The sequence below is a fragment of the Wickerhamomyces ciferrii genome, contig 00264 (assembly GCF_000313485.1).
Source record: "Wickerhamomyces ciferrii WGS project CAIF00000000 data, strain NRRL Y-1031 F-60-10, contig 00264, whole genome shotgun sequence".
NCBI lineage: Eukaryota > Fungi > Ascomycota > Saccharomycetes > Phaffomycetales > Wickerhamomycetaceae > Hansenula > Hansenula ciferrii.
In genome coordinates, this window is record NW_011887476.1 from 1 (window position 1) to 26,836 (window position 26,836).

At 31.1% G+C, this 26,836-nt stretch overlaps 14 protein-coding genes across 14 annotated transcripts; 8 read left to right on the plus strand and 6 right to left on the minus strand.

Annotated features, from left to right (window-relative positions):
* Positions 1 to 1,352: 1,352 nt before the first annotated feature.
* RPT6 (proteasome regulatory particle base subunit RPT6) lies at positions 1,353 to 2,623 on the minus strand (the record flags this gene model as incomplete). Its single annotated transcript, XM_011273110.1, has 2 exons — positions 1,353 to 2,500; positions 2,584 to 2,623. The coding sequence occupies 2 exons, from the start codon at positions 2,621 to 2,623 to the stop codon at positions 1,353 to 1,355; spliced, it is 1,188 nt and encodes a 395-aa protein (XP_011271412.1).
* A 1,852-nt stretch (positions 2,624 to 4,475) lies between these two features.
* Positions 4,476 to 7,607, plus strand: TIF4632 (translation initiation factor eIF4G; the record flags this gene model as incomplete). Its single annotated transcript, XM_011273111.1, has 1 exon — positions 4,476 to 7,607. One exon carries the CDS (start codon positions 4,476 to 4,478, stop codon positions 7,605 to 7,607), a length of 3,132 nt encoding a protein of 1,043 aa, XP_011271413.1.
* A 257-nt stretch (positions 7,608 to 7,864) lies between these two features.
* BN7_6308 (uncharacterized protein) lies at positions 7,865 to 8,878 on the minus strand (the record flags this gene model as incomplete). The annotated part of the gene is made up of 1 exon (XM_011273112.1): positions 7,865 to 8,878. The coding sequence occupies one exon, from the start codon at positions 8,876 to 8,878 to the stop codon at positions 7,865 to 7,867; it is 1,014 nt and encodes a 337-aa protein (XP_011271414.1).
* Positions 8,879 to 9,249: 371 nt separating this feature from the next.
* Positions 9,250 to 9,810, plus strand: ALG13 (N-acetylglucosaminyldiphosphodolichol N-acetylglucosaminyltransferase catalytic subunit ALG13; the record flags this gene model as incomplete). The annotated part of the gene is made up of 1 exon (XM_011273113.1): positions 9,250 to 9,810. One exon carries the CDS (start codon positions 9,250 to 9,252, stop codon positions 9,808 to 9,810), a length of 561 nt encoding a protein of 186 aa, XP_011271415.1.
* Positions 9,811 to 10,136: 326 nt separating this feature from the next.
* BN7_6310 (uncharacterized protein) lies at positions 10,137 to 12,339 on the minus strand (the record flags this gene model as incomplete). Its single annotated transcript, XM_011273114.1, has 2 exons — positions 10,137 to 11,845; positions 12,246 to 12,339. The coding sequence occupies 2 exons, from the start codon at positions 12,337 to 12,339 to the stop codon at positions 10,137 to 10,139; spliced, it is 1,803 nt and encodes a 600-aa protein (XP_011271416.1).
* Positions 12,340 to 13,086: 747 nt separating this feature from the next.
* On the plus strand, positions 13,087 to 14,004 carry DUG3 (glutamine amidotransferase subunit DUG3; the record flags this gene model as incomplete). The annotated part of the gene is made up of 1 exon (XM_011273115.1): positions 13,087 to 14,004. The coding sequence occupies one exon, from the start codon at positions 13,087 to 13,089 to the stop codon at positions 14,002 to 14,004; it is 918 nt and encodes a 305-aa protein (XP_011271417.1).
* Positions 14,005 to 14,219: 215 nt separating this feature from the next.
* On the plus strand, positions 14,220 to 14,657 carry TIM22 (translocation channel protein TIM22; the record flags this gene model as incomplete). Its single annotated transcript, XM_011273116.1, has 1 exon — positions 14,220 to 14,657. The coding sequence occupies one exon, from the start codon at positions 14,220 to 14,222 to the stop codon at positions 14,655 to 14,657; it is 438 nt and encodes a 145-aa protein (XP_011271418.1).
* A 486-nt stretch (positions 14,658 to 15,143) lies between these two features.
* On the minus strand, positions 15,144 to 15,977 carry BN7_6313 (uncharacterized protein; the record flags this gene model as incomplete). Its single annotated transcript, XM_011273117.1, has 1 exon — positions 15,144 to 15,977. One exon carries the CDS (start codon positions 15,975 to 15,977, stop codon positions 15,144 to 15,146), a length of 834 nt encoding a protein of 277 aa, XP_011271419.1.
* Positions 15,978 to 16,963: 986 nt separating this feature from the next.
* SRP1 (karyopherin alpha) lies at positions 16,964 to 18,571 on the minus strand (the record flags this gene model as incomplete). The annotated part of the gene is made up of 1 exon (XM_011273118.1): positions 16,964 to 18,571. One exon carries the CDS (start codon positions 18,569 to 18,571, stop codon positions 16,964 to 16,966), a length of 1,608 nt encoding a protein of 535 aa, XP_011271420.1.
* A 384-nt stretch (positions 18,572 to 18,955) lies between these two features.
* BN7_6315 (uncharacterized protein) lies at positions 18,956 to 19,654 on the plus strand (the record flags this gene model as incomplete). The annotated part of the gene is made up of 1 exon (XM_011273119.1): positions 18,956 to 19,654. One exon carries the CDS (start codon positions 18,956 to 18,958, stop codon positions 19,652 to 19,654), a length of 699 nt encoding a protein of 232 aa, XP_011271421.1.
* A 321-nt stretch (positions 19,655 to 19,975) lies between these two features.
* On the plus strand, positions 19,976 to 20,859 carry BN7_6316 (uncharacterized protein; the record flags this gene model as incomplete). The annotated part of the gene is made up of 2 exons (XM_011273120.1): positions 19,976 to 19,996; positions 20,254 to 20,859. 2 exons carry the CDS (start codon positions 19,976 to 19,978, stop codon positions 20,857 to 20,859), a joined length of 627 nt encoding a protein of 208 aa, XP_011271422.1.
* A 367-nt stretch (positions 20,860 to 21,226) lies between these two features.
* BN7_6317 (uncharacterized protein) lies at positions 21,227 to 21,766 on the minus strand (the record flags this gene model as incomplete). The annotated part of the gene is made up of 1 exon (XM_011273121.1): positions 21,227 to 21,766. The coding sequence occupies one exon, from the start codon at positions 21,764 to 21,766 to the stop codon at positions 21,227 to 21,229; it is 540 nt and encodes a 179-aa protein (XP_011271423.1).
* Positions 21,767 to 24,365: 2,599 nt separating this feature from the next.
* BN7_6318 (MARVEL domain-containing protein) lies at positions 24,366 to 24,998 on the plus strand (the record flags this gene model as incomplete). The annotated part of the gene is made up of 1 exon (XM_011273122.1): positions 24,366 to 24,998. The coding sequence occupies one exon, from the start codon at positions 24,366 to 24,368 to the stop codon at positions 24,996 to 24,998; it is 633 nt and encodes a 210-aa protein (XP_011271424.1).
* A 981-nt stretch (positions 24,999 to 25,979) lies between these two features.
* BN7_6319 (MARVEL domain-containing protein) lies at positions 25,980 to 26,747 on the plus strand (the record flags this gene model as incomplete). Its single annotated transcript, XM_011273123.1, has 1 exon — positions 25,980 to 26,747. One exon carries the CDS (start codon positions 25,980 to 25,982, stop codon positions 26,745 to 26,747), a length of 768 nt encoding a protein of 255 aa, XP_011271425.1.
* Positions 26,748 to 26,836: the final 89 nt, after the last annotated feature.

Sequence of the window (26,836 nt, forward strand, 5' to 3'; positions counted from 1 at the left end):
TAAAAACTAAGCTTCTCGTTAATGGTGATGTACTTCTTCTTGTATTATAATATTTGGTTAAGAATATATATATATTAATTTGGTGTATTGGAATTGGAGATGGTTTTCCAAATAGCTTTGGATATTGAACAATTGATGTGAAAATGTGATATATAGATATTTTGATGAGTAATTTCTTAGATAAGCCAAGATATTATATCATGGTAAAGTATGGATATAGAAAAACAAAAAAAAGGAGAGTTGGCCGAGTGGTCTAAGGCGGTAGACTTAAGATCTACTGGACGGTTGTCCGCGCGAGTTCGAACCTCGCATTCTTCATTATTATTTTTTTGCACCTATTTCGAATTTGTTGTATGAAATAGTGAGGATATAGGATCTTCATTGAATGAATTATATTTTTTTGATGTATTTCATATCTTAGGGGATTAAGTACATGTTATAAAAGTTTTTTTTAATCCTTTTAATTTAAGTAAGCAAAAACGCGATGATTAGATAATCAATAGAGCATCTCCAGTTCAATTCAAAAGCTATAAACAATGGTGATATGGATTGATGGCTTATTCGCGGCATGACATGCGATTCAAGTTTGAAATTCATCATCAGTTCGAATCTCGTCATTAACGATTGATTCATAGCAACCAAGAATAAGGTTTCTTGTTGAAATGAGAAGCTTTTTCTGTATTTGGTTGATGAGGATTTTCGGTGATAACTTTCGCGAAATTTTAAATGAATTCGCGAAATGGGTTTACGAAAATCTAGAATCAATGTTAATGACGAAGGAAAGGAACTGATGATGAACTTCAAGCTTATATAATGTCGTTTTTGGAGGAGATCTTTGGCCGCTAAGGGAGTGTAAGGCGGTAGACTTAAGATCTACTGGACGATTGTCCGCGCGAGTTCGAACCTCGCATCCTTCACTATTATTTTTTTGCTTTATGGTTGAATTTTAGCTCAGTTTATGCTTTTGAAGACATAATATTTGACTTGTACTATGCACTTTTGAAAACGTCGACGTATTGATCTTGTGTAAAAATATTATACGGATCATCGACATCGTATTTCAATTAATATCGATACTATAAATATATATATATCATCAGCTATGCATGTAATTATACGTTTACTTTTAAATTTCATTATATTATAAGCCAGTACATATGCATTAGAGCATAGAGATTCTTTGAGTGATCATTCTTGATATCACAGTGAAATTAATTATATTCCGATCATCTTGGTTAAATATTACGCAAGAGCTCGTAAACATATATCAATATTATAACAATTGTTTATTTATTATGTTATAACTTCTATATTTTACAGCATTATATAAATTGATCACCATTAAAAATAAATCATTTATATAATTTAGCCAAAGAAACTTGACCTTCATCATTCTTATTCAAAACTTTAGCAACAGCTAATTCAAAATCTTCTTGAGTAACATGAATTCTTCTTTCTCTTAATGCGTACATACCAGCTTCGGTACAAACACCTTTAACATCAGCACCTGAACAACCATTCATCTTTTCTGCAATTTTTCTTAAATTTATACCTCTTGTTAAATTCATTTTTCTTGAATGAATTCTTAAAATTTCAGCTCTTGCTGCAACTGTTGGTGGAGGGAATTCAATTTTTCTATCAATTCTACCAGGTCTTAATAAAGCTGGATCTAAAATATCTAATCTATTTGTTGCCATGATAATTTTTATATCTTTTGAATTTTCAAACCCATCCAATTGATTTAATAATTCCAACATTGTTCTTTGAACTTCTGAATCACCACCACTTGAACCTTCAACTCTTGAACTACCAATGGAATCTATTTCATCCATGAATATAATGGAAGGTGCATGTTCTCTAGCCATAACGAATAATTCTCTAACCATTCTTGAACCTTCACCAATATATTTTTGTACTAATTCTGAACCTGAAACTCTGATAAATTTACATTCTGTATGATGAGCAACAGCTCTTGCTAAAAGTGTTTTACCAGTACCTGGAGGACCATAAAGAATAACACCTTTTGGTTGAGCTATACCTAAACTTTCAAATAATTCTGGATGTTTAACAGGTAATTCAATAACTTCTTTAATTTCTTTAATTTGTTTTGTAAGACCACCAACCATATCATAAGTTGAATCAGGAACTTTTTCCACCATCATTAAACTAACTAAAGGATCAACTTTATTTGGTAAAATTTTATGTAAAGTATAAGAATCTGATTTTAAACATACTCTTAATGATGGTTTAACATCTTTAACATCAATTTCCGGTGCTAAATTAACAATATATTTACCTTCAGGATGCATTTTAACCAAGATTTTTTTCTTAGATAAAGGTTTAACAACTTCACCAACATATGAACCTGGTTCTTGTAATAATTTTAATTCATCTTTTAATAATCTAACCCTTGAATTCAAAGTATTTCTTTGGGCCTCAAGACGACGTAAATTCAATGTCTTTGAGTTGATTTGGATTTCAGTATCTTGGATACGTTGTTCTAAAAACTAAAACAAATACAATTGTTAGTATATCTCAACAAAATTGGTTAAAATGTCACAATATGGAAAAGTTTATTGTTACTTACTGGTTTTATACCACCTTCATGAATCACTGCTGTCATTATTTTCTTTATGATATCTAGTCAATAAGGCAAATCTATGCTTTGGTAATTGTCAATTGATATTCCTTAAAGATCTTGTTATTCAAATATTATATTTCTTCTGGTACTTTTATTGTATTTTGCCATCGAAAACAGATTTGAAATGATCGAAAAGCCAAAAATCAACAAGTTTCGCGATTCGCGATCAAGAGGAGCCTTAAAATTCCGGTCATTAAAAATGGTCGGATCTCATGTTTATTCCCCAAGTAAATTGAAAGTAAATGAAATGAAATGAACTGAAATCAATTTGGAATGAATCAACTTTGAAAGTGATAAAAAAAAGGATATCTGCTGGGCTTATTCGGTTATTGCCACAGATATATATGTAAATTGACTTTAAAGAATTTTTGCACTATGAAACTATCCAGTTTATTCTATTTTTTAACAATACTTGGGTTAACATTTGCCTATGAACAATTTTGCAGATGTCAATGTGAATCAGAGTATAAAATCATCCCATTAGAGGATAAAGGATGTAATACTTGTACCAAAAGTTTTTGTGCTGGTCTGAATCTTGAAGAATGTAAAGATTTTAAAGAAGAAAAGATTTTGACCACATGTTTTCGTGAGTATCAATCAATTATACTATCTGATGAATATATGAATCAAAATACTAACAGATTATGATTTCCAATCAGAACGAGAATCAACAAAAGATCAATTGATAGTCTACACCTTCATACTAGTGGCATTTGGACTATTGGCTTATGCAATTATTGGGAAGCCATTGTTAACGAGGAGATGATTAATTATTATGATAGTTGTGATTTTGAAAAGTAAATGAACGTATATTAATGTTTTGAGTTTTAAAGTAATGGTATTAAGTAAACTACCAATAGTTTTGTATATGTATTATATTAATACTTATTGCTTGAAGATGTACACTATTGCACTACAATAAGTCATCTGGTGGTAAAGTTGTGGTTATGTCTTTAGAGCCCAGTTTGACACAATCGATTTCTGCTCATTTAATACCTCTCGAGTCTCGTCTCTTTACGCTTTGTTCTAGTGCTGAAACTTACGCTAGTCGGGGAAAGCAATCAACGCACCGCGCATTGCTTCCTAGGCGGGGCTTCAGCGTATCGATGCGTAAACACCAGCACTGGTCTTGTCAGAACGTCTCAGTTTAAGACCTCTTTTTGCGTTGATAACATGATAACTTTACTTATAATAGTGCTATTGATCTCAACTTTTTACCTCTGAATACCTTGAGAAATATAATTTAAAGCTCCAAGCACACACTAACAAATAACCCTACAAATACTATTCCACCTCATTAAATAACAAACAAGTTAACAGTGTAGCTATATAAATATAATTACTATATCTTTGACGATTACTTAATACATTCTTCAATTTTTGATCAAATAATTTAATTTTGGTTTTTTTTCAGTTTCGCTCAAAAAAAATTAAGAAAAAAAAAATCTGAGCAGAAAAACCGTGGACATTAAAATCAACTCAACTTTAAACAGATAATTGAAAAACATCTCTTCAAATCAATTCAACTCAAGAACTATAAGAATTGTTTGATTTGCCCATTCTTTCTTCTTTTTAAATCCTCTTTTGCTTCACCACTTTTAGCTTTAATCAAATAATCTAAGTCATTAATCGTTCATTTAAAAATATTGAAAAATATCAAAAGTGTACGTGATTTAGATATACAAGTTTAAAAGTAACAAATTAAAAGAAGTTTATATTTGAAAAGAACCATAGTCACTGGCTAGCATTATTGTTAACTAGTAAAGAAGGCAATTTTCCAATCAAGAATAATAGAAGAGACATTAATCGGGACCAAGATCAATTTAAGTTAAAAATGTCCTACAATCCAAACCAGTCCAACAACAATGGCGGTTATCATCCAAGAAAAAGCTATTACAAAAATCCACAAGCACCTCAGTTTGTTTATCCTCAAGCTCCAGCAGCAGCAGGCTATCCAGCAGAATATTTAGGTGCTTATCAACAAGCTTATCAATATTATCCAAATCCTCAAGCTCAATATTATACAACCGCCTCAGCAGCTCCTGGTGCTCAATATGTTCCAGTTTCAGCTCCATCTCCTTATTCTGGTCCTCATCCTCTTAAAATAACGGACGCAAAAGGTGATTCAGTTGATCTTAGACAGTTTAACTCTCCAGGTTATACACCAAAATCAAATGCTGCCAGTTTGAATAGATCATCAAATCCTTCAACTCCAAAAGCTCCAGGCGCCACTGTTTCTTCAGCTTCTTCTTCTCCATATGCTCATCAAAGAACTTCAAGTATCAGTTCCGCTAAGAATTCATCAACTGCTCATGATGATTCAATTGAAAAATTAAAAGAATCATTTAGACAACAAATTCAAGCTAGAGCTCAAAAAGCTAAAGAAAGCAAAAGTACATCTACACCTGTTGAAGCTACAAAGAAAGTTGAAGAAAAATCTGCTACTAGCTCACCTGCTTCAGTTCCAGTTTCAACATCTACTTCTACTCCAGCTCCAGCTCCAGTTGCAGAAAAAGTTAAAGAAGAAAGTTCTAAAAAAGAATCAACACCTGTTAAGGAAGAAACTAAAGTTGAATCAAAAGTTGATGACGCTGAAGAACAAAGAAGAAAATTCAGAGAATCTATTGCTGCAAAGACAAAGAAATTAGAAGAAGAAAAGAAAGCAGCTTCAAAAGCTTCAACTCCTGAACCAAGTACTGAAGTTTCAACTAAAGCAGAAGAATCTAAAGATGAAGCTAAAAAAGAAGAATCTACATCAAAGACTGAAGAACCAGTCACTGCAGCACCAGCATCAGCACCAGCACCAGAAGCAGAAGCAACTAAATCTACTACAGAACAAGAAGAACCTGTTGAAGTTAAAAAAGAGGAACAAACTGAACCAGTTTCTGAAACTAAATCTGTTAGCATTGAAGAACCAAAAGTCGGAGAAAAAGAATCATCATCTACATCAACACAAGAACAATCAGAAACAAAACCACAAGATGAAACTTCAAAAACTGATGGTGAAGCTGAAGAAACTCCAAAAGAACCAGTTGATACATTTACTATCAGTCGTTATTTGGAAACAGTTAATGCTGCTTCAGATATTGATCCATATACATTTGAATACTCTGAAAACTTGGTTAAATTAACAGAAACTGATAGACCATCTGAATCATCTGAAAAGAAATATAGATATCATCCAGGATTTTTAATGCAATTTGCTGATGTTGTCAAATTCCCAGTTGATGAAGAATTTAAAGAAAAAATTAAATTCATTCAAATTAGTGAAAAAGGTGGTAATAGATCATTCTCAAAAGGTGGTCAAGGTGGTCAATTTAGATCAGGCTTTGGTCAAGGTTCCATTGGTGGTGGTTCAGGTTCAGGATTTGCTAAATCTGCTTCATCAAGAGGTGGTAAATTTGACCTCAATTCAAGATCAAACTCCAGACAAAACTCTAAAAGAAAAGGTGGCTCTGGTAGAAATGATAGAAAATCTAATAGGAACAGAGATAGAGAAGTTGAAAAAGAACCTGAAGTTCCAGCTGAACCTGTTAAACCTTTAGAAAAATCTGCTACTAGATGGATTCCAAAATCAAGATTAAAGAAAGCTGAAGATGTTAAATTAGCACCAGATGGTAAAACAGTTATCTTGGATCAAGATGAAGTTAATAGAAAAGTTAAATCATTCTTAAATAAATTGACATTAGAATATTTTGAAGAAATTTCAAATGATATTATAAATATTGCTAATCAATCACAATGGGAAACTAATGCAGAAACATTGAAACTTGTTTTAGAATTAACTTTTGCTAAAGCTTGTGATGAACCACATTGGTCTTCAATGTATGCACAATTCTGTGCTAAAATGTGTAAAGATGTTAAAGATGAAGTTAAAGATGAAGAAATTAAAGATAAATCAGGTGAACCAGTTACAGGTGGTATTTTAGTAAGAAAATTATTATTAACTAGATGTCAAACAGAATATACTAAAGGTTGGGCTGATAAATTACCAGCAAATGAAGATGGTAGTCCACTTGAACCAGATATGATGACTGATGAATATTACCAAGCCGCTGCTGCTAAGAGAAGAGGTTTAGGTTTAATTAGATTTATTGGTCATTTATATGTCTTAGGTTTATTATCAGATCCAATTATTTTAACATGTATTGCTGATCAAAGTAAGAACACTACTGATCCATCTGAAGATGCTGTTGAAAATTTGATTCAATTGATCAAGACTGTTGGTCCAAGATTAGATACACATGAAAATGCAACTTATAAGGGCCGTTTTGCTCAATGTTTCCAACAAGTTCATGAAATGATTAAGAATGCTAAGATTTCATCAAGATTAGAATTTAAATTGATGGATTTAGTAGATTTAAGAAGAAGACGCTGGCAAGGTGGTGAATCTGATGCTGGTCCAAAGACTATTCAACAGATTCATCAAGAAGCTGATTTAAAGAAACAAGAAGATGAAAAAAACAGCAGAGATCGTAGAAATCAAAGCAGAGGTGATTCAAGACAAAACTCATCAAAAGCATCATGGGGTAGTCAAAGAGTTTCTTCAAATGATATTAGAAATATGGGTCATGTTAGAAATTCTAATGCATCATCATCTGGTCCAACTAATAATTTCACAAGAGCTAAATCTTTAAGAGGATCAGCTAGACAACCATCACAAAATGTTAATTCAGAAAACTCATCTAATTCTAATTCTACAGCACCAGTAACTGCAAGCCCGTTAAGTGCTAGAGAAAATTCTAAAAAAGCAGATACACCAGCTGTTAATAGTTTTAATGCATTAATGAATGATGAAAGTCATAAAGATGACGAATCTGATGGGGAACAACACCAAGAAGAAGAAACAGAAAAGGAATCTGAAGAACCAGTTTCTGAAACTGTTGCTGATTCTGAAGAACAACAAGAACCATCAAATGAAACAACCGATGAAGTTGAATCTAAAGAGGAAGAATCAACTAATTGAATTGTTTCAAATATAAAGAAAAAAATAAATTGTGATGAATAACTATTTGATGAGGATGAAATTATTTAAAGTCCAGATTTGCATTTTTGAAAAAAAGAATTACGTGCATTCATATATAAGTATTATAGTATAGTATGGATATTTTATAATTTTTGCAATGAAAATATATTTGTTTAAAAGGAATATGTAGATATAATAAATATGTAATTATGCTATGATGTGATAGGCTATATAATAGTTCTATAGAATATATCTTTTTACTCTTGAGCTGGTTTAAGTAATTTCAAATTTTTTGCATAACCATTCCATACATTTTGTCTATAGTTTGATCCAACAGCCATCTTCAATTTATTATGAAATCTTGATGAATTTTGAGTATGGTAATTTCTTGTTGGTGTATTTTCAGTGATTGATGGAGATTTTGATTCTTCTGATTCATCTAAACCTTCAGGGGAAGAAGCTGCTAAAATTTCACCATTTTCAATATGTTCAATATTTGACTTATTTAAAGAAATAGTCTCTGAACCATTTGTATCATTTAAAATTGTTTCATCATTTAAAGGGGATTCTTCATCATAATCTGGTAAATCATGATTATTCATATCAAGATCCCCGGGTTGATCAAGTGATGTATCAATTTTCCACCAATGAGGTCTATTTCTCCATTTTTGTTTATATTTATTATTGAACTGTTGTACTCTAGATATTCCTGGTGATGAGACAAAACTTAAGCTAATACCATCATTACTATTTTTAGTATTATTCATATTAGTTGTATTTTGAAGATTGGGCCTTGTATAAAAGTTTTCATATGCAGATGAATAATCTAAAAATTCAAATGATTGGAAATCATCACTTATTCTGATCTTTTGATGTGTTTCATCTGTCCAGAATAAATCATGAAGTTGACTATATTTGATGTTTGTAGGTAAAATGGAATTGGAAGTGGATGTTTCTAGTTCAGAATGTAAACTTTGGTGTATACTTCTTCTTAATGATAAAACCAACTCATGGATAAGCACCAATATAAACAATACCGTGGATAACCAAGCATTTACTAAACTTTCAATCTGCCTCAACACGATACCAGCGATTCTTTTGGATTCAAATACAGACACAATGAGCAAAACAATCACCAAGGAGTAAACTTTCAAGCACAATTGTAAAGGTCCCAAGACATAGTTTTTCAATTGGAACCCACCAACATCACCAGCATCACCAACATAACTCATCACTGGATCCTGATCCTCACCAACTTCAATACTCATCATGAAGATAATTTGAGTACCTGATCATGAGGATTCTTTGTCAGTTTAAATAAATTTAAATATTCAGCGGCTAATATTTTTTAAGGATGTTAATTTATAGTATTTATATTCTGGAGAGTGGACAAACAAAGATTAAGAAATTAATCAAAAGTTCAACATTTTAATGGGATTTCCATAACACATTTTCATAACATTTTGATTCTTTGATGCTTTGAATTACTAGTTGATGAATTCAAAACTTGTTTTAAATTAAAAGTTGACGATACCAGAAGGGCTGCTAACCAAGAGATTCTTAAAACGTAAACAAATCATATAAACAACATCTTCAAAACTCAGATCAAAACTTAGATCAAAATTTACATCAACACTCATCTATGAAAATGGCTAGTATATTTGTCACTACTGGGGCTACTGTTACTTTCAAAAGACTAATTGAAATTACTCTTGACTCTAAATTCATCTCTCATGTTCAAAACTTGGGTTATACAAAATTGATTGTTCAATACGGATCTCAACCAGATGGTGAAACATTATTTAAATCATTATTGGAAAAATTGGACATTAAGTCATCATTGGTTGATAATTACATAACTGGTACCACTTTATATGGGTTTCAAATATCAGGATTCCCATTTACTAATGATGTTAAATCAATAATGGAATCTTCAGATCTTATAATTTCTCATGCTGGTACAGGTTCAATATTAGATTCTTTAAGATTACAAAAACCTTTAATCGTGGTAATAAATACAAATTTAATGAATAATCATCAATTAGAAATTGCAAATGAATTGGAAAATTCAAATCATTTAATAAAATCCTCAAGTGAAATATCAGATTTATTAAATAAAATTGATAAAATTCAAATCACAACTTTAGTATCATTACCAAAACCTGATTTTTCAGTTATAGATAATATCTTACAAGAAATATGACAATACGTGTTTAAGCTACTGTTATGACATCCATACTAAACTTAATAATATATAATGACTTTATTGATTAATATAATATGTACATATAATTACAATTAATGTCAATAACATCCATGCCACATCCTAAATTCAAGTTAATATATAAGACAATGAAAAACCGAAAAAAAAAAAAAGAAGACAACTTTTGTCAAATTATTGGGTTGTAATGTTGTAATTGTCATGATAAAAATACAAAATTCTAAAAAATTGTAACAAGGAGAACTGAAATATAACACAATGCGTCATGATAATAAATAACTTTGATAAAGATATAAACATACATCTTATCAATTCCAAGATTGTTGCGAAAATTCATTCATTAACTTTGCACGATCTTCTAAATTATTCATAATTGAAATATTTGGTTTATAAGGTTTTGCAGTTGCAAATCCTGACCATTCTTTGAAAATAGGATCATAATCTTGAACTAATAAACCTGAATCTGAAATATCTTCAAATCGAACTTCTTCATTCAAAAACAAATGTTCATTAAAACCAAATTCTGTTAAATCATCACTCATATTATCCACTGATATTAAAGCACTAAAATTTGTTGAAAAAGATCCACTTGATGAAGGACTATCATTATTTGAAGTAGATAAAGAATTATTATTATCAATTGAATTCTCCTTATCAGCTTTTGGATAATTCCATTGACGAATTATTGTATTTTTGAAATTAGATATTTGAACCTCTCTAATTTTTTGAGTTTTTCTTGATTGAAATCTATTCTTTGGTAATTCTCTTGGAAATGGATTTAATATTTTCATAAATTTACTGAAAAAATCAACTCTCCTTGTGAAAAAACTAGTTAATCTTAATGAATAACTTGCAAAAAATAATAAATCTTTATTTGGTAAATCATCTGTTAAATCACTTTTAGTGAATGGATAAAATGTAGTTGGACCAATAAATCGATGTTGTGATAAATATCTTGATTCTGGGAAAACACTATCTAATACTCTTGCAAGCATATAATAAAAAGAATAAAAAATCTTGTGTATATGAGAACTCATATAGTTGATACAAAATGTCTCACTTGGTAAAATACTGTTAAACCTAAAATAAATTTCGTACATCAAACCTGCTGGATAATCTGTAATATATTCTTCATTATATTTGAACCTAACTTCACTATTAATCAAATATGTTTCAATAAACTCAATTAATTTATCATAATGTAATGATAATAAACTATCATTAGATTGATCAATATGAAATTTATAATCTTTAATGACTTCATAAACTTCAAACAATACATCAAAATTATAAGAAGGAATAAATAATGCCGAAATAATATGCTCTAAAGATTCAATAACAAATTTGGCAAATGGTGAAGAATCTGTTGTACTCGAATGTAATTCTTTTAAGACTGTTAATGAACCATCAATATAATAACTTTTCAATGAACTTTTACTTAACAAATCTAAACTCTCAAGACAAACTGTTGGGATTGTAATTTCCGAATATAATTGTAAAGCTTTTCTAAAATCTTTTTGATCTTGTGCTTCAATAACTTTTAAAACAATTTGTCTTAAATGGATCAAACATTTGGATTTATTCTTATAAGTAAATTCTTTTAAAAAATTTATATCTGATTCATCAATATTAGAATTTAAATATTCAATTTTTTCATATTTTCTTTTCAATTGGATCATTAACCAATATGATACCAAACAAAAATGGCTATTAAATGAATCATTGAAATTAAAATAAGATTTATTGATCAAAGAAGTATAGAAAACACGACCTTGAAACGATGATTCAGGTTCTCCAAAGAATTTAATCATTTGAGATTTTAAAATTGTTGGAACCTCATGCCGTATTAAGTTTAATTTAACAACATCAACATTTGTTGAGGATGTATCTTGTGAATTTGACGATTTTGAAGATTTGGATGGAGAAGTTGTTGAGCTAGCTGAATTAGGCGAACTTGGAGATGAACTATTGAACAATGCTTTTTGCTTTTTCTTTTCCTCAATAAAGTTTTCTTTCTCTTCCTCAGTAAAAGACAAATAACTGCAAGGTATCTATGGTGAAAAAACAATTGTTAATATCAGAATTCCTTTAAATATATATATATATAAGTATATCTGTATTTGATTTATGTATTGACCTTCATCTATAATTGACTTAAGATATAAGAAAGAAGAAACAATACATTAATCACCCAAAAGATTCCCCATAAAAATTATTACTCACTTTGACTTGACGGATACGACAATTTCTGCATTGTGGTAACTCTTCATCACATTTCATTCTTCTTTCTTTACATTGTACACATCCTGTTGATATAAAATGTTAGTTAAATGTTGATGTTTATGGTTTTACCGCTTAGCTTGTAGGACTTTATTTTACCGTCCTTCAAGACATGGAGGGATTCTAGACACACTTACCTAGTTTGGAATTTTTGTGCTTTCTTCTGGGTTTCCTGAGTCTGTCCAGCTTAACAATCTGGTTCTGCTGAAGGTCTCCTGTGATTGAAGACATCTTGCTATCCGTTTAAAATCCAAGAGTCTGTGAAAAGTTAACAATGTCATAAATTTGTTTTCTTGAAATCTTTCGAGTATTTTCATATTTTTTTTTGAATCAAAAATTAAATCTTCAATGTACGTCAAAATTCAGGCTTAAACTATTTCCTTCACCGTTTCGGTTTTTGCGCTTTTAATAGGAAAAATTGGCGTCTTCCTAAAATGGTCCCATCGGCGATCGGTTAAACTGAATTTTGCGCAAAAACTGCAAAAACTGCAAAAAAAAAACGAAAATTTCCTTTCGCGAAATTTTGAGCTCGATCACGTGACTTTGCGTGGATATAAACATTCAAAAAACCTCTCATAAATTGAATTCTGTGTCATAAAAATTACATTGATGTTTCAATTTGTTTCATCATCACTTGTTACTATACCACAAAACATTTATCAGAGAATGTGTAGATTTCTTATATTCAAAGGTATGAAACATTCTGATTCATTTTACATTCATTATGAAGTCCCAATATTAACATCAATGATGTTTAGGAAAAGATCCAATATTATTGTCACATTTATTGACAAAACCAGCACATTCCATTATAAAGTACGTATATTATTCTAATACGTTTTAATAATATCCTTACTGACAACAAAATTTTAATAGTCAATCATTTGATAGTCGACTACGGCTAGATAAGAGGTGAGTAATCATTCTAAAATGAGAATGTAATTATTATGATCACTAACGTATCAATATAGACGTCCAATGAATGGTGATGGGTTTGGCTTGGGTTATTATTCCTTAGATCCAGAACTTGAAGATGGGCCATGTGTGTTTCGTGCTATAACGCCTGCTTGGAATAATATGAATCTTGAAAGGTTGGCTGAAAAGACAAAATCTAATCTAGTATTTGCCCATGTTAGAGCTTCAACATATGGGGTTTTATCAGAAACAAACTGTCACCCTTTCACGTATCACTCATTAATGTTCATGCATAACGGTGGTATATCTGCATTTGGCAAGATTAAACGAAAATTAGTTCAACATATAAGTGATGAATATTTTATTTATTTACAAGGATCAACTGATAGTGAATGTTGTTTTGCCTTATTTTTAGATACATTGGATAAATTAGGTGCTAACCCTGCTCAGGATAATGCAAACTTTGGACATGCTATAATTAGAAAGGCATTATTGCAAACTATTGATTACATTAGAGAATGGACAAGAGAAATAACAACTGAACCTTCATTATTAAACTTTGCAGTTACTGATGGTCATTCTGTTGTTGTTTCAAGATATATCACATCGAAAACTGAAGAGGCTGCTTCACTACATTTTAGCTCAGGATCGAGCTTTGTGGAATACGAGCCAGGTGAATACCGTATGGAAAGATTAGATCGTGGTCAAGACGTTATCATGGTTGCATCAGAACCTTTAACTTTCCAAAGAGGTGATTGGATAGCAGTTCCAACAAACTCCATTTTAACAATTAAAAATCAAACGGTGTTATTACATCCAATCAAGGATGAATATTACCAGGAAGATCCATTATATTCAAGATCTTCAACATTCGCTGAAAGTAAAGGTCTTATGGGTAGTGTACCTTTAGCTGTGGCACCAGATGTTGATGTTCCTCCTTTGGAAAGAGAGGGTCGCTCAAGAGCGCTTCCAGTTTCCTGATCGATTCGAAAGTACCAATATATACTCAAATAAATGAGCACCATCAAGTATAGTTAATAGTTCAAGTAATTGTATGTAATTAGATTTCGCGGTGTAAGTTTTTTTTTTGGGGGTGGTCGAGCGAGCCCAGGATAGAGATCAGAAAAATATATTGTTATACTGGTCAATGAGTGGTTAAGAAAATAGTTAAATATCAACTTTGTGTAACCATAAAAATGTCGTATAGGGGGTTTGGTCTAGATACAGCTGGTGCTGCTGGGCCTAAGAAGCACTATTCTGAAATGACACAAGAAGAACAGGCTGAAGAAGGTGCCAAACAAATGATTGAATTTATGTCATCATGTCCTGGAAAAGCTGCAATGTCTGGTGTCACTGGTTTTGGTTTGGGTGGTGTTTTCGGTTTATTCATGGCTAGTGTAAGTAAATCTATTAAAGTTTTGGTGTATTTAATAATACTAACATCCCTCAAGATGAGTTATGATGTTCCAATCGGTGGTAATCAAGCAAGTCATATATCAGATCTTCCATGGAAACAACAAGTTAAGATCCAATTCAGTGATATGGGTAAAAGAGCTTGGTCTAGTGCAAAGAACTTTGGTTACATTGGTATGATTTATGCTGGTGTCGAATGTGGTGTTGAATCAGTATGTTGATATTATATTTAAAATCATTAAAATGGAGTACTAACCAATTTTCAATTTAGTTGCGTGCAAAAAATGATATATATAATGGAGTTGCTGCTGGTTGCTTGACGGGTGGTGGTCTTTCTTATAAGGCTGGCCCACAAGCTGCATTTATGGGTTGTGCTGGTTTCGCTGCTTTTAGTACTGCTAGTAAGTATTTTAAACTTTTAAGAGATACGATATTTTAGATTTTACTAACACTGGTAATAACAGTTGATCTCTACATGAGAAGTGAATCAGGAAAACCTCCTTCAAATGATTATGATGAATGATAAAACTAAGCTGTATAATACAATTATTGTGTTCATTATGAGAAATTGATCCTTTGGATAATTCTCTGCTCTGTATATAATTAAATGTCCTTTGGTATAATTAAGTAATGAAATAATGGTTCTCTTTTTTTGTTTGAAGAATAGACTTCTCTTGAAATTTCTTGTAATTCTTTCTAATTTTTTCCTAGAATATGAATTTTTGAAAGTAGATGTATAATATCATTATCAAAATGAATAAAGTTATTGGACTACCTAAGATTGACCTGCAATTCAAATGTATTTCCTTTCTGTTGTTGGATTTGCGTGAAGACGGACCATGTACATAATCTGATGTGACTTCAAGCGGTGGCTTTAATTTTGTTAGTGGTTTTGGAAAATTATCAGGTGTGAATGATGAATCTCGAAGTTTGAATCCATTTAATAACATATCTTTCTCAAAAGAATTTTCAAGTTTCATCCCATCTGCAGTATTATTATAAGATTTAGGGCTCATATCACCACTGGAGGTTGGAAATCTAAAGGATTTTGGTGTGTGAGGCTCATTTAAGATATCATCAGTCTGTACAACGCGATCAACGAGCTTCTTTTCTGCTTGATCTCTTTGAAATGTTTTCAGTGACTTTCTCAATTTTTCCTTGTAAATATCGGTATCAGCGTCGTGGCTTAAGTTTTGACCCAATGGATATTTTAATCTATTGATTGTATTCCTTTGATGTGACGTTTTGTTTTGACTATTGTTCAATGTTTTCTCTTCGTTCTTTTTCTCGATATCTCTGGGACTGGTCAAATATGGCAAAGGTAATGGTTCACCGAGGTATTTCTTGACATCAGCTCTTCGTATTCTGGTAGGTTTTGCGTGATGCTGTGATTCTTGAACGGGTTGAAATTCAGTATCTAATAGAGCTTCTTGAGTTTGTTTATTATGAAGTCTTTTGTGTAATTCCAAAATTCTTTCACGATTTTTGGTCAATCGTATATTACCATTGAGGCTCCGATCTGACCTTGGGGAGTCTCCCATTTCTATAATATCGTCCTCACGGATTAAACAATATTGTTTCCTTCACTGTTCTAGGAAATTTAGCATTACAGCTATGAGATATTTAATTAATTGTTCAATGTTTATACCAGATGTTTTTTGAAATTATCTACGCGTTGCCTAATCAACGAATAAAAATCAAAAAAAATGGTAAGTCCAGAAGCGTCAAGATCAACAAATTATGAGCTTAATCAAATTTAATACCGTTAATTATTGGTCCACCATATTGCGAATTATAGGTTGTATATATATTTACAAATTAATACTTTATATATATATATATATATATGTATTATAATTCATGTTAGATTGACAATATTATAGATCTGCACGTATAATTTTGTCTTAATATGAATCAGAAGATCATAAATTTCATTAAACAAAGTGAATATATCAATCAAGAAGAATAATGCAACTGACGTTTGCAATCTTCGACCCTGTAAATAAATATGTAATTGAAGTGATCAGAGTTTGAAAATCTATCAAGTTATTAAAGCCTAAGAGATGGTAAAAGGTGCTAAGAAAAAAAAAATCAAATTTCCCAAACAAAATAACAATTGAGCTGTATAAAATAGAGAATATATATTGTGATGAAACCGGCTATTGATCATAGAAACAACATGTCGCCGAGATCAATCAATATATATAGATGATAATGCAATGTTTCCATATCGTATATCAAAATGATGAAATGAGAAACTTATAATAAAAGATCCAAAAAATGTAAAATGTGACATTCAAAGAAATAAGAAATCATAAAATTAAATTAAAAAGTGGAGATGATTGATATAAAAAAATTAAAAAATGAAATAGTGAAAATGACGTGAAATGGGAAATGACAAGAGTATGAACAAGAGAGTATGTAAAATGGGAAATATAAAATATGAAATTGGTAATATGGGAAATGACAAAGAGAAATGGTAACTATCACAATTCAATGAAAAGGGTTTCACAAACAAAGGGGTATCTTAAAATTGGAAGTTTTGTTGTTCACCAGCATTGAAAGTGAAAGCATCACCAGCTTGCTCTGGAGCTAATCCAGTTTCATCTAATTCATCTTCAGCAGCAAAGTATTTATCAACAATTTGGAAGGCTTTTTCATAAATTTTTGAGTTTTCATTGTTCTGACAATCATAAATTTTTTCCATACCACCACATTCTTCAATATAGATAGCATTTTCATTTTCAGCTAAACCTCTAGTATCCTTATCTAATTCACCCATTTTTAAGATGTTTTCTAAAGCATCTAAAGTGACTTCAATGATTTTGTTATCAGCAACGGCTAATAAATCACATAATGGTTTAATACAACCTTGGCTGACTAAATAACGGATAATATCAGGTTTTGTTAAACCACCTGATGAGGCATTTGAAATGGCCCAACAAGCTTCCTTTTTAGTTTTATAATCAGCATTTTCTAATAATCTAATTAATGGTGGAATTAAGTTTGAATCAATAACAGCTTGGATTTGTTCTGAATTACCAGCAGTAATATTTGAAATAGTCCAAGAAGCTTCTTTTCTAATAGACTCTTTTGGAGAAGATAATAATGGTAATAAGGCAGGTAAAACTCCAGCATTAATAACAATTTGAGTTTGTAAATCATTACCTGTAACAATGTTACCGACCGCTCTTAGCGCAGGAGTTTGAACCAAAGTAGTTTCATGACCTAATAATTCAACCAATCTTTTTGGAATTCTGGCATCAACAACAGCTTGGATAGCTTCAGCTGGCCCATCAGATAAATATGAAATAGCCCAACAAGCATCAATTAAAGTTTCAACATCAACTGAATAAATTAATTTTGCTAAAGTTGGTAGAGCTTGGGAGACAACATTCCAATCTGGTTGAGGATTTTTACCTCTACACAAGTTTGATAAAGTCCATGTAGCGGTTCTTATTAATGACATTTTGGTTGTGTTGAATAATGATAAGACAGGTTCCATTGCGTTACATGATAAAACATAGTCTCTATATTGAGCGGAATCACCAGCAACATTACCTAAAGCCCAAATAGCTTGTTCTTTAACTTCTAAAGAGGAAGAATATAACAAACTAACAAAATGTGGTACAGCGCCAGCTTCAACAACATATTTTGTTTGTTCAGAAGTACCAGAAGCAATATTTGTCAATGCCCAAGCGGATTCTAGTTGTAACATTTCAGGTTGATTAACCATAAAGGTGACTAAAATTGGAACAACCCCTGATTGAATAACCAAATCAATTGGTGGGTTACGTTCTCTTGATAAAATTTGTCTGAATTTAACAGTTGAAGCTAATTGAGAATCGAAATCATTTGATTGAATTTGTTCAATCATTCTTGGTAATTCTTGTTGTAATTGATTTAAAAATGAAGAATCATCATCTTTTTTTGAAGCATCTTCATCATCTGAATCTTCAGTACTGATGTTGAAGTTTCTTCTTTTAGCTAAAGTTTCATCTCTTTTAGCTTTTCTTAATTCAACACTTTGATTTTCACGACGACGACGTAATTCCTCTGGGTTGAATCTACCTTTGTTCTTGAAATTTGTACGACGATGATCTGGAATATATTTATTTGTTGAATCTGAGTCCATTTTTGAAATGATTAATCTCTCTATTTTTTAATTGAATTAGGAGCTCTTATATCTAACTAAAAGAGTGATTCTTTATCTTGTGACTTAAAGATCAAGTTTATAAAAGGAAGAAAGAATTGAATCCCATCACATATTTTTTTTTTCTTTCCACTGTTTTGTTTTGATGAAACCAGCAACAATTTGCCACTTTCAGTAATTTACCCTTTTGGGCTGCTAATGGTGCAGGGTAAACAAAATAAAAACCTTCGCGAATTTGCAACCAGGACAACTTCTTCTATGGGGGTATAGTAGATATTTTTGTGGGTTTATCAAAGGGCTTTCTTTAAAATTGTAAGCTTTTTAACAACAAATTGTATCTATTATTTTGCTTATTCAAGACTAAATATGCTTAGGATATGCCCAAATAACTTCAAAAGTGTGTGTCTTAGAGGCTTCCATACCTCAAAAATCATTTTCAATACCACTACAGCAGAGACAGATCTTGGTTCTACCAAACCAAACTCCACTTCCACTAAGCAAGATCGAGTCTTTATTAAATCACCATATACAATCAAAGCCTTACCAATTGATCCAAAGTTTAGACTGGGATATGACCCTATTTATATTTCACCCTTAGGATCAAGAATCTCCCTTATTAAAAGAGTAGCATTGGGTATAGGTGCTTTCGGTGTTTATAGCTCACATTTAATGTTCAATTCTTCATTCTTCACGGATGAGATGGCTTACATTGTTTTGGCATCTACATTATTACCAAATCCACTTATCAATTTTTATACAAGGAATTATGTTAATAGAATCTATAGATTATACGATACAACTAAACCACAAACTTTGAAAAATTTAACTCATGAAGAAACTTTAGTGGCAGAAAAAATTTCATGGACTGGTAGGTCATTTTATAATAGATTAATGAAAGTTCAGGATCTCAGATTAACTAAATCAAAAATTGGGCTCTATAATTGGAAACTGAAAGAGGATAAATTCTATATTGTTGATGATATTGGTGGTATCAAAATGGATCGTATCTGGGGTATTGTGGAACATAATTCAGGTGTTGATAACGGTAGATTCTTTGGCAAATGAAAAATTTGTCCAACAATATGTTCAGCTATTTTACACTATTTATTTTGCATTTTATTTATCACATATTTATTTTATTATTCTATTGTTATATTTTTGTTTAGCGTAGACGTTATTTAACTCAATCTCGAATAAGGTACGTATATCTCCATATTCTATCGGTCCCCCAGTGGTTAAAGCGAGAGAAAAAAAAGTCTGACAGAAACATCCGAGATGCGAAAAAACCAAAATAATAACTTCTCAATCTCAAGTAATTTCAACAACAACTTATAAGCTACAACGCTACAACTCCTAATTTCATCAACTAAATTCAACAATTAAAATATGGAATCTATGGAAATCGATGTATGTATATTCATGAGATAGAAATCACCCGAATGAAAGATACTAATATCTTAAAAGTCTTCCTCAGAAAGTGTTTTGAGGCCAAATTCATTATGGTTACATGGTGTTGATAATTTATCAACAGCAGATATCAAACAATATATCAAAGAATACATTGAAGCACCTTTCAAAATTGAATGGATCAATGACGTATCGTGTTAGTATCATTTCTCTTTGCACTGGCTCTTTTTTTTTTTGCTTGAAGATATACTAACAAGGCTGAAGTAAATGTTGTTTTTGAATCTGATGAGGAAGCCAAAGATGCACTAAACAATTTAACACTTAATGGAGAAATTGAGTTACAACCAAGTGAAGAAAGACAAGCTCAAAAAATCAAGTCTGATAAACCTGATACACATTTAACTATTAGAATCAGTAATTTGAGTGATAAGAAGGTAAAAAATGCTGCTGCATACTCTAGATATTATCTTTATAATCCTCCAAAATATGAATTAGATAAAGAAAAGAGAAAGTCAAAAGGGAATAATTATCGTGAGAGAGAACCTGTTCGTTTTAGACGATCAAATGTGGATGACGATGACGATGATGGCACAGATCTTTTCCCGGAGAAGGCACCTAAAAGTGAAAATATTGATTCTGAACATACTATACCGAGTACTACTGAAGATGTGGATTTGATATCAAGTGATCAAATTTCCAACAATGCAACATTATCTTCCAGAATTGGATTGAGAGATGATTTGAATGATAGTAATCCGGACAATACAACTTCTTCACCACCCTCAAAATCAAGTAGTCTATTAGACAGAATTGGATCTAAATTTAAAGAAAAAAATTTAGAAAAAGATGATTTATTTAGTTGAATTATAAATTTACAATGATATCTACAAGAACTTGTGTAAACCAGTATATTATGAATTAACAAATCATTTTTGATGATTAATTTGAATGAAATAGTGTTGAATTATTTTTATTTAAATTATCTTTTTCCTTTCTATAAAACATATCATATAATGTCATGTTTGTAAAGAAAACTTTATTAATTATAAAAACACAAACTTTGAAAAACGAACAATTTGTAAGGGGGAAAAAGTTTTATACAACTTAAAGTTGATGTGGTATATATTGTGATATTGTGATGTATAAGAATTCATGACAAATTATTGATGTGTATGTATGATAGTTGAAATTTGATGATGTTTGATTGATTTCAAATTCTCAATTATTAATCTATAATAATAAAGAAAGACCAGCAAGAACAACTGAACCAATACCAACACCATAGACAGTAGCAGCACCATTTTCTGAAACAGCTTTGTTGACATTAGATGAATGTGGAGTTTTGTTGAATCTACCGTAACTATGAGTACCTGTTTCTTTGGTAGTAGATTCCTTTGCAGTCTTATCAAATCTACCATATTTATGAGTACCTGTTTCTTCAGTTGTTGATTCTTTTTGGGTCTTATCGAATCTTCCATATTTGTGGGTACCAGTTTCTTCTGGTGTTGATTCTTGTTTAGTTTTATCAAATCTACCATATTTATGAGTACCAGTTTCAGTGGTTTTTGATTCTTGTTTAGTTTTGTCAAATCTTCCATATTTATGAGTACCGGTTTCTTCTGGTGTTGATTCTTGTTTAGTTTTATCGAATCTACCATATTTATGAGTGCTGGATTCAGTAATGTCTTTATTGACTGCAATAACTTCTTCAGCAGCGTTGGCAAAACCAACAACAGCGATAGCACCTAAGACTAAACCAGAAAACTTCATTATTCACAGATTGTATTGATGATTTAATAAGGAACAATAAGTTGTAGTTGTTGTTGTGAATCAAAGAAACGATATCTTCAAACTTTTATAAAAATGCTGGTATTTTTTTCTCACCACTCACCACACTTTGTTTTTTCCTTTTCTAATTCCTCTCAATCCGAGGCCAATAAAAAATGAATAAAATTTATGGAAATCGGCAACTGAAAATCGCTAAAAATGGAAGTCAATTACAACGTATTTCCCTATTAGGTATCTGGATTATGTCATCCAACTCCCAGCTTTAACCTAATTTTGGGGGAACTGGTCAACAAATGCGGAATAAAACACTCTTCGGCTGGTTGTATTTTGCGAAATTTGCAGAAACAGAAGTAACAGGTAACAGGGTACATGTAACCTTTGCAATTTGGCGAAATCTGCGAAATGATAAGGCCTAATTATTAAGTATGTAATTTGTATAATATATTTCTCATAGTAAGTGAAAAGTTAAAACCCTATATTTGACAACATCTCGTTATATTGGACTTTTGTAGTGGTACAGGTAATAATACTTGATTTTAAGGCTTCACTTCACTATATCTAAAATGTGTGGAAATTGCTCGATATTACCAATTAAAGAACCTATATTATTAATATATATATTATCATTATGTAATCAGTTACTAATCAAATTCTACACAGAACCTATAACCATCAATACTATCATATATATAATAGCTGAATTGACAGCTAATACACTGTGGCTGACCGGTATCTTTTAGCACTACGCTCCATGTCTTTTTTTGCTCGAATTTAAACTAATTAAAATTTTTAGTGTTTTTGGACTATAAAATTCTGAACTGCACAAAAAATTTTAAAGGTTGACTTTATTTCTGAAGTGAAAATTTCTAATTTTTCATAGTGATTTAAATCATTTATAATTGACATTATGCGATAGAGAAAGGGTCATTGACTATAATAATTCTTTTTTTAATATAAGTCTACTATTTTGCTCCTGTTTTAGACGCATTTTTATATCTTTGGATTATGTAATCAATATGTATATTAATATTGAGGAGGTCGAGAAGCGAAAGAAGCGAAAATAAGTTTAACTGGTCATATAATGATCGAGAATTCCCGTTCATGAACCTATTTGAGTGATTGAAGGTTGTTGTCAGATAATTTAATTACTTGAATCAAAGTTCTTATCAATAATAATTGTAATGGGTACACTTGTAGTAAAACAAATGGGAGATAATGTATTAAACAACTTATATATATACATATTTACCTGGGATTCACTTCCCTTTACATAGTTTCCTAGATCATAATCTAATACTCACAATCTAAGACAATCTATACTAATTGACGCAAGTACCAAAACCATGACATAACATGTCATGTAAACCCAATATAACCAATGATATTGCAATACTTTCGTATCTATGAGCATTTACTAGTACTAGCTAAATGCTTAACTTGTTAACCAAACTATTTCATCACCATAATATTCATTATTGACGTATCTTTATGATCATAACGTCATCATAAAACTCATCTCGTAATGAATATATTCTATCATATACAGTGCCATGTGTGCTAGTGAATGTTTCAGACGATTTTAATACCGATTGAGTTTGAAACTTAATCTGCCCTTCTAGCTTCTATAATCAATGGTCATATGATTGAATCTTCAACATGTACGAAACCTTTCGCTAAACCAGTAGATAGAATATGGGAAGAAACGGATACCATAATAATCATCAGATCTTTTCAAAGACCAGTAGTTTTGGATAATATCTTCTAATATATCGAATAAATATCGCTTGAAATTTAACAGACCTGGTTTAGTTCAGAAGTGCAATATTACGTTGAAAGCTTGGACCACCGGCTTTGAAATAACTAGAATAAACATTATACCCCAGACCAGACGATATCCTGCTCCTGCTATAATAATATTCTTGAAATGTTCCTTTTTATGTCAATGTAATAACTGATAACTCATAAGTACTGAAAAACAGTCGAATTTATAGACGCATAGGCAGTGGGCACTCGTACAAATTATTGATGCATAATTACCGTTTAGTAGCTGTTGTCAAGAATTTCTTCTCCGGGACTTTGAAATTCATGGGTAAATCTAGAACATCAAAAGTTAAAACACATTGAAACTAATTAGTAGATAAGCCAAAAGGGATGCAGGGTGCAGTTATTACAATTTACGACCCACCTGTCACCTAGTCACAATACAATAAGACTACTATAGGAGGTGCTGAAAAACATGAATGGCCATTATAGAATCAATATACCAATCGTTTTTTTCGAAAACCCTATGTTTAAATTAAGCAGACTGCATGGTAATATAATAATAATTATGGAAAGTGTTTTTCTTTATTCTGGAACTACATTTAAGGTACGCCCTTGTTTTAAAGCTTAAAAATTAACATAGTACGCGTCAATTCATGATTTTCGATAAATATATGACAATTATATAAAGGCATAACGAGTACGTAATTTGATGTAACTTTCAACTATAATCCCTATATTGATCAAGCCTCATAATACACTATCACATTGTGCTAATTCAAAGCGAAATCTCGCATCACCTAGTTGAAATAACGAAAATATGTCAGATACAACTTCCATTAATAATGACATTTCTCATCATGATTTGAGTGAAAGTCAGACTAAGGAACATAATAATACTGAGTTGAAGAATAATAACATTGAAGTATCAATCCCAGTAAAATCTGGGATAATGCACAATTATAGAATACTTTGGATGATTAGATGGGTTGAATTTTTCTCATCAGCATCAGTTGTTACATTATCAGGATTGTCTGTTGCATATTTTTTCAGAAGAGATGGAAAGATGGCGTTTGTTTTAGCTTTAGGTGCTATATCTTTTGTTTACCAGTCTTTAATTCTTTATGACATAACTTGGTTTTTTAATAAATCCAATAAAAGATTAATTACTTTAAGAAGATTTGTGATTATTTTTGACTTAATTTTATCTATTCTATGGTTAATATCATTCATTCTGATTACCATTGAATATCCAAGATATGAATGTCATAAACAAGGTAAAAATAATAGGGTTGATGGATGCAGATCAGGAAAAGCATCCATTGCTTTCTCTTTAATCAATTTTGTGTTTTATTTAACTGGTGCAATAGTGTTGCTTTTCAATACAAATACTAGACTGAAACCTAGAGAAAACTTTAAATTGATACCACATCTTTTAGATTTTGAAAATTAATTAATTAATGTTTGAAAGACGTTGGCACGTTCATTCTTTTTTATTTATAAGATTGCTGTTATAAATTTGCACATTTGTTCAGAGGTCTACTGAGCAGTATTTCAATATAAATATCAGCTATATAATTTGAGTATAACCTGACCAATTAGCATGTTTTTAATGCAATTACAATACCCTAAACTTTTTGACACATGTATACAATAAGTAGGTATATACCCTTTTGAAGCTGGTTAACATTATTTCAATTGTGTATCAATGACATCTTCAATAGACCAAGATATTTTTTAACCTTATTATTAACTTTGGTCATCCCATCGTGGTACAATTTAAAATGCAGACTTTAATTATGCAGATTTCTGATATAGATTGATCTTATAAAGCTCACTTATAATGAAGCTAACAATTTGGAGCTAAATAGAGATCATATGAGCTTAACAAAATGGTTGTTTTTAGTTGACATATGGAGCTTTCTTTTTGGGTTATATCCGCTACTATGAAGCGTGAATTGTGATCTAAGAGATTTCGAATCTAAACTCCATATTAATCTTTTTCAAGGGAATCATGCATAAGCGCTGAGAATCAAAACAATCACACAAGAAAATAATCAAATTTACAGGGTCCCCCAACAGTTATGAGCTATTATGAGTTAATTTACTATACTATTATACACAAATAGTTACTTGAAGTAAATCAATCGCTCTACCCAAGTTTAGCTACATGTCAATATTAACGTACAACCACTTAACACTTAACTCGCTTCTTTTTGTAGTTGATTAAACGGCTGATAGAAATTGATGACACACTGCAATTCTATTAGACAAACTTTGCTTTCAAAAGGCTGCAAATGCAAAATTATTTTATAGATGGTTACTGGATTTATTTAGCTTTAAACAATTGAAGAATATTTAAACCATGGAATATTCAGTTTTTATTAGTTTGAGTCTTAACCATATCATATGAAATTTAATTGCCATCGAAATCATGTCAGAACAAATTGAAACTGAAAAGGTTCATTCATCTGTTCATCAGCCAAAAAGTTATCAAAGAATCCTTTCCAATACAATTTTCGGGTACATTATTCGAGTTTCTCAATTCATCAGTACAATTTTAGTTTTAGCACTTTCTGGTGATTCACTCAATAGGTATGCAACAAGTGGATCTATGGGATTCACAATATTCACAGCGGTTTTCACTTTGATTTATTTGATTGTTTTCACTGTGATTATGTTAGTTTCTCCAAATATTCTTATTTTAGGTGTTAATTTATTGTTGGAGTTGTTAATAACAGTGTTTTGGTTTGTTTCATTCATTGCAATTGCCGCCATCTATGGACCTGATGAATGTTCTGCCACTGTTGGTTATGGATGGTACAGATATACTTATATTTCAAACTCATGTAAATCATCAAAAGCCGCCATTGCATTTGCAGCAGTTAATTTTGTTTTATTTCTCATTTCATTTGTGTCATTGGCCATCACATCTTTCAAAATTATACCAGCTCAAAAATTTTGGGAAATAAATGATCGAAATGGATTAAAATTCAATAAACCATTATTAGCGGTGAGTAGCGTTGGTAATAGTTTTGGATCTAATGATATTGAAAAACCTATTGAAGAGATTGAGAATTCGGAACCACATGTGATTAATGATCAAGATGAGGCAGCATCCACTAGAATCACCAACGAAGAAGCTGAAAATTCTCGAAACACCAATACTGAAACAGCCACACCAAGAGCAAACCAAAACTAGGGAGCTATTTTAATTTTTCAACCTCTTAATGTTTAAGTTATTCACTTTTTAGAACTAAATTTGTAGTATGCTCAACGATAACGTTTAAT